This window comes from Elephantulus edwardii, unplaced genomic scaffold (assembly GCF_000299155.1).
Source record: "Elephantulus edwardii isolate Elephantulus edwardi_28Jun2011 unplaced genomic scaffold, EleEdw1.0 scaffold00090, whole genome shotgun sequence".
NCBI lineage: Eukaryota > Metazoa > Chordata > Mammalia > Macroscelidea > Macroscelididae > Elephantulus > Elephantulus edwardii.
In genome coordinates, this window is record NW_006399840.1 from 12,793,436 (window position 1) to 12,800,387 (window position 6,952).

Below are 6,952 nucleotides of genomic sequence, written 5' to 3' on the forward strand. Positions count from 1 at the left end.
TCAGCTGTGGGTCTATTCTGACTTGACGGTATTATCACCACAAAAAAGCAGAAGATAGAATTGAATAACTGGTACCTTGTGTCAATACATTTATTTATTAGGAATAAAGCCCCTTTTCATAGTAAAAAGTAAGCCTCTTTTCTCACAATGCTAAAGATGATGTTATTGTCAAAGACAGCAGGTGCAGAACTGCAGATTACCTCACCAGATTATAGCTAAGTAAAGGTTTTTGATTGAATTTTAAGATTTCAATGAAGGCGTTTTCCTTTGCTCTGAATTATATAAATCCAACAAGAGTTTCAGTGTTTGCAGAATACTTTTATGTACATTTGGAAGGACATTTTATTTTGTGGGGAAAAGTTTCCCATTTTACTGAGTTAGATCGATATCATTAGTGACTATAAAGCCACAGAAATTAGTAGGTCACCTGATTAGGAAACATTGAGTGAAAAGGGAAATTCATAATTACTTCTTTTTTTTTAAATTAATAATTTTTTTAAGTTATGCTTTTAAAATAATTTTTAAAATTTGTGTTCACTAATCTTCTAATGAAGATATTTTTTCATCATTGTCATTATTGAGATAGTTTGAATGGTATAGAAATTTGTTTGTTATGGTCGCCGTTGTACCTGTCTGATTTAAGTATTAAAATTAAGTAGTATTAAAATTATGTTTCCTCAGTCACACTAATCACATTTTCAATGACATACTGTTCCCTCTTATCTATCTAAATTAGAAAATAAAAACATTCTCTACCATACAGTTGATTCTGATGTATACTGACCCTCGTTCAGTTTTCTGAGGCTATAAATCTTAAAGAGTAGAAATTGCCCTCTCTCTCCTACAAAACCAGTGCAATACTTTTTTTTTTTATTATTATTATTTCCTGGCTGCTGGTGCCAAGAGTGTTGACCATTATAAGTCCATTTGAAAAATAATAATATAATCCAAAAATAATTTAACTATCCCACCAAATGTTTGATGATCCTTTCTAATGCAACTATCACTAAGCATTTATTTTATGGAAAACATTAGAAACATAACTCCTGAAGGAATTCACAACTTGACAAGTAAGACAACAAGTACATGTTAATAATTGTGGCTGCAGTGTGAGGACTCCTGCAAGTATAAATAAAACATAAGTAGACATGAGAAGCTTGGATAAATAACACTTGTACTTTGGCTTACATTTTGAATTGTGATTAGTTTTTGGTTTTTGTTTTTTTTTACTTGACAAATATGATTTTTTGCCTAGTTCTAGATCGTTCTATCACTTTTTACCAGTGGTGACACAACTGTTAGACATAGTTTTCACACCTCAAATAGACTAAACTTGTTTTTAGCACTATAATTCTTTAAAAAGTCTTAATATATTTTTATTGTTATGTGTCCTCGAGGTACCTGCGGCTCATAGTGACTGTATGTACAGTATCTCTGAACTCTGCTCTATCTTGAGCCAATCTCCCTGTCTCTGACACACCTACCCCATTATCCTAGTTACTGTGTCAATCCATCTCATCAGGAGTCTTCTCCTTTGCTGTCACTTCACTCTTTCTCCAGGGACTGGTCGCTCTTGGCCACATGCCCAAAGTATGTGAGACACTGCTTCAAAATCCTTGACTCCAAAGAGCAGCTTGGTTTCAACTTCTCTCGGATGGACTTGTTTTTTCTCTTGTCAGTCCATGGAACATTCAGTACTCTTCTCCAGCACCACACATCAAAGGCATCAGTAATTTTTCTGTCAATTCCAGTCAATGTCCAGCTCTTTGATAGAATGTAATTGTGAAGACTGTGACCTGGATCAGGCACACATTCGTCTTCAGAAAGACATATTTGCTCTTTAGCACTTTGGAGATGTTTCTGACAGTAGCTTTCCCCAGAGCAATTCATCTTTTGATCTCCTGACTGATGGTGCCAAAAGTGTTGATCTCTTCTCCATCTGTCATGGTGCTGCCAATTGACCCAGTGGTGAGAATCTTTGTCTTCTTGATGTTGAGCTTCAATCCATATTGAAGTTCTTGACTTTGTACAGCAAACCTTCTACTGTGTTAGGTCCTCCTCAGTTTCTGTGAGCAAGGTTGTGTCTTCTGCATAACGTAGGTAGTTAATGAGTCTTCCTCCAATTCTGATGCCACATTTCCTCCCCTAAAGGGCCAGCCTCCCTAATGATCTGTTCCTGATTTTGAGCCATGCTGTGTTTTCTTGTTCAGTTCTGATGCCTGCTTCCTGGTCTGAGTATAGGTTTCACATGAGCACAATCATGTGTTCGGGAATTCTCATTCTGTTTAAGGTTAGCCACAATTTGTTGTGATCCACATAGTAAAATACCTTTGCATAGTCAATGTGACACAGGCATTCCTCTGGTATTCTTTGCTTTCAGCCAAGATCCATGTGACATTGATGATAGTCTCTGGTGCCACAACCTCTTTTAAATCCAGCTTGTATTACTGGCAACTCTCTGTCAATGTTCTAGTTGATTTTAAATAAACTTAAGCAAAATTTTGCTTGCATGTGATATCATTGATATTGTTTGATAATTTCCACACTCTGTCAGGGGTCATTCTTTTTTGGAATGGGAACAAGTATGGATCTCTTCCAGTCAGTTGACCAAGTAGTTATCCTCCATATTTATTTGCACAACTTGGTGAGCACATCCAAGGCAGCATCTATCTGTAGAAATATGTCGATTGGTGTTGCATCAATTCCTAGAATTTTTTTTGCCAATTCCTTCAGAGCAGCTTGAGCTTCATCCTTCATCACCATTGCTTCTTGCTTATAAATTGTTTCCTGAAATTTGTCTGTGTCAGGCAGTTCTTTTTGGTAAGTGTATGTTTTAAAAAACCACATCTCATTGCAGTCAAATGGTAGCTGGTTCATAGTTGACTCTCCAGCAAGTTTTCAGAGACTAAATCACGTGGGAAAAGATTACCCATATTTTCTTCTTCAGAGTTGCTGGTGGATTCAAACCACCTGCTTTGGGTTGGCAACACAACTCTTACTATAGAGATAAAAATATGACTATATTTTTTCAAACTGGATTGCCTGTGTTTTTCTCTGTAGTACCTCTGAGCAGATTGAAAACCCCAGCCTTTCAGTTAGTAGTGAAGCCTTTAGTCATTTTTGTCACTGTCCTAAATTGCTGTTGTATGTACTTATTCTACTTTTTTTGATAACAGTTTGTTTCTTCTAGGAGGATTTTCTATGGGAGGATGCATGGCAATGCATTTAGCATATAGAAAGCATCAGGATGTGGCGGGAGTATTTGCTCTTTCCAGTTTTCTGAATAAAACATCTGCTGTTTACCAGGTAAGTACCAAATTTAGAAATAAAGAAAAACCAACAACAATAAAACCAAAACCAAGAAAATGTGACACATAAATACATTGAAAATAAAAACTTCATAATAAGTAAACATTGATTCGTGGAATATTCTTGAGATTCCATGGGTAAATGAGTCATATTAATTAAGTTCAGCTGGTTGTTAATGGAAATACTTCATATTGATATACTGTTAAGGAAAGGATTAAGGATAAAAAACAAATACTTTGTATTAAAAATAGAAGTAGTTATAGCTACTACTGCTTTTTTCCCCCTCAGCCATTGAACTTTTGGTAAAATGGGAATATTTTGGCCCTCTCTATGTTCCCAGAAATATTTTTTAAAAAATATTTTTTTTAAGTTTTTCATTGTTATATCTTTTTGTCTAGGCTCTTCAGAAAACTGATGGTGTGCTTCCTGAATTATTTCAGTGTCATGGGACTGCGGATGAGCTAGTTCTTTATTCTTGGGCTGAAGAGACAAACTCGGTGTTACAATCTCTAGGAGTGAGCACACAATTTCATAGCTTCCCAGGCGTCCACCATGACATGAGCAAAACTGAGCTGGAGAAACTGAAGGCATGGATTCTTAGCAAGCTACCAGGAGACATGGAAAGGCAAAATGAATGAATAAAGATTGATTTGTTTATATATATATGTATATGTATATATGATGCCTCTTGGAAATGTGATTTTTACTGCCAAATTGTCATTTGATAAATAGTCATTAAATACTAAGATTGACCAATAATATATTGGATTGTGTGTTTATTAATATACACAATAGTACAGTCTTGCTAATGGTAATGATACATCTTTGTAACTAATTTGAGAGCTTTTAATTAGTTGTTATGTGCCATCAAGTCCAGTACTACTCACAGCAACCTTATGAGCCATTGCTCTGAACCTTGTGCTATCCTAAGCCAACCTAACCATCTCTGACATCAGTGATCCCATTGACCAAATCACTGTATCAATCCATCTCATTCAGGGTCTTCCTCTCTTGTGCTAACTTGCTACCCTTCTAAGCATGATGTCCTTTTCCAAGGCCTGGCCTCTCCTGGCAACATGCCCAAAGTATTGAGATGGAGTTTCACCACCCTTGCCTTCAAGGATTGTTTATTCTGTTGGCAGCCCATGGAATGTTCAGTACTCTTCTCTAGCCCCTCAATGCAAACGTATTGATTCTTCTGTCATCCTTAGTTGTTATCCAGCTTTTAGATGCATAGCATGCAATTGAGAAAATCATGGCTTCAATCAAATGCATCTTAGTCTTTAGACTGATGGCATCATTTCTCTTTAACACACTGAAGAGGTCCTTAACATCAGATTTTGCCAGTACAACTCATCTTTTGAGTTGCTGACTGTTGGTGGTAAGGGTGTTGATTGTGGGTCCACATAAAATGAAATCATTAACTATTTCAGTTTAGTCTCTATCTATCATGATATCCCCTGTTGGCCTAATGGTGAGGACTTTTGTTTTCATGATGTTGAAATAGAATCCATATTGAAGATTTCAGACTTGTTCTTCTGCAGCAAGAACTTGCTTCAGGTCCTCCTCACTTTTGGAGAACAAGTTTATGTCATCTGCAAGACTTAGGTTACCAGTGAGTCTTCCTCTGATACTGATGCTACATTCTTCATAAAAATCTAGCTTCTTGAATTGAAAGGTTTGAGGAAATAATACATTCCTCATGCACTTGATTCTGAACCATACATTTTCCCTTGTTCTGTTCAGATGATACTTTCTTGGCCTAGGTATAGGTTCATTATGAGCACAACCATGAATTTCATTCTCAATTTTAGCTATAATTTGTTGTGATCCACACAGCAAAATGCCTTTTCATAGTCCATAAAATACAAATAGACATCTTTCTGGTACTCTCTGCTTTCAGCCTAGATCCATTTGACACCAGCAGTGATATTCTTGGTACGATGGCCTCTTTTAAATCCAGCTTGCATTTCTGATAATTCTCTGTCAATGTATTGTTTGAGCCATTTTGAGATGATTCACACCAATATTTTGCTTGTATGTGATATGGAAGATAAATGCTGAAGGGATTCGGTAGAAGTGAAGGGGTATTCTGGTGGAGGGTGGAGCTGGGGAATAACTGGGTCAAGACACTGGGTCAAGGGCAAGGACAACACTGTAACTGATAGTTAACTCCACAATGAGGGATTTATCTTTCACTTCTCTATCAATTGCTTGTCTGTCAGATACTCCTCTAAATATGAACATTCAGATTAAGACAGACTAAGAAGAAGGATTGGCCATCCACTTCTGAACTAGCAGGCTTCTGAAAACACTATGTACAACTTCTTGGCACCAGCAACCAGAAAATAAAAAAACGTATTACATTTGGAAAGTCTGCTGTTAGGGACCTCTCCAGGGTACTGAAGAGCGATGGTGTCACTCTGGAGACTAAGGTGCATCTGATACAGGCTATGGTCTTTGCAATCACTTGTTATGCATCAGATAGTTGGACAATGACTAGGGAGGATAGAAGGAGAATTGACGCCTTTGAGCTGTGGTGCTGGAGAAGAGTATTGAATATACCACGGACTGCCAAGAAAACAAAGAGATTCATCCTAGAGAGGGTTAAGCCAGGCTGCTCCTTGGAGGCAAGGATTCGGGGCTTCGTCTGACATACTTTGGACATGTTGTAAGGAGGGACAGGTCCTTGGAGAGGGACATCATGCTTGGGAGGGTGGAGGGACAGTGTAGGAGGGGAAGACCCTCTATGAGGTGGATTGATTCAGTGACTGAGGCAATTGGGATGCGTGTGTCAGAGGCAATGCGATTGGCACAGGATAGAGCAGGGTTTAGGGCTGTTGTACATAGGGTCGCTATGAGTCGCAAGCGACTCGACAGCAAATAACAACAACAATGTGATATTAATGATAGTGTGTGATAATTTCTACATTCTAATAGAATTCTTAAGAATGGAAATAAACAGAAATATCTTACAGTCATTTGGCCAGGTTTGCTGTCCAGATTTCTTGGCACAGCCTGGACCACTTCACTTTTCTAGCCATTGTCTGTCATCTGAAAAATCAACTTTCTCCTTGTTATGTCCCATCAATTCACCTATGTCTCATAACAGCCACATGCACAGAAACTCCAAAGCCTGTCCTATCCTGAGCCAGTCTCACTGACTCCAACACACATACTCCGATTTCCCCAGTTACTGTATCAATCTATCTCATCTGGGGTCTTCCTCTCCTGCATTGTCACTCCTCCCTTTCTGATTATGATGTCCTTTTCTAAGGACCTGTCCCTCCTGGCAACGTGCCTTACCATCATCTATATTCGTGAAACTCTGTAAAGTCACTCTTTATGTCTTAATCCCTTCATTCCTTTTGTCTTCATCCATCCATTTTCAATTTAGTCAGTTTCTGATTTTCCCCACCCTATCAAACTAGTACTCTGAGGAAACATGCATGTCTTTTTCTCAGAAAAATCTTCTATTACTGTTGAAATTTTGAACATCACATCTATAAACAAAGGTCTAGTCCAGGGTAAACCATCAGGTTGCAGTAATTAACACTAGCTCACAAAATGAAGCATCTTAATCTGGTAAAGTTTTGGTCAACATATCCCCAGCCAGCCAGCCATGGCTAGGTCCAAATGGGCT

At 37.9% G+C, this 6,952-nt stretch overlaps 1 protein-coding gene across 1 annotated transcript in view; it reads left to right on the top strand.

The window, feature by feature from the left end:
* The window catches only part of LYPLAL1 (lysophospholipase-like 1), a 51,108-nt gene extending 47,161 nt beyond the window's left edge, over nt 1-3,947 (top strand). The window contains exons 4-5 of the mRNA XM_006890575.1: nt 3,191-3,306; nt 3,708-3,947. Of these exons, the coding sequence (XP_006890637.1) occupies nt 3,191-3,306; nt 3,708-3,947 (356 nt within the window). The remainder of the gene's footprint in view (nt 1-3,190; nt 3,307-3,707) is intronic.
* The last annotated feature ends 3,005 nt before the right edge of the window (nt 3,948-6,952 follow it).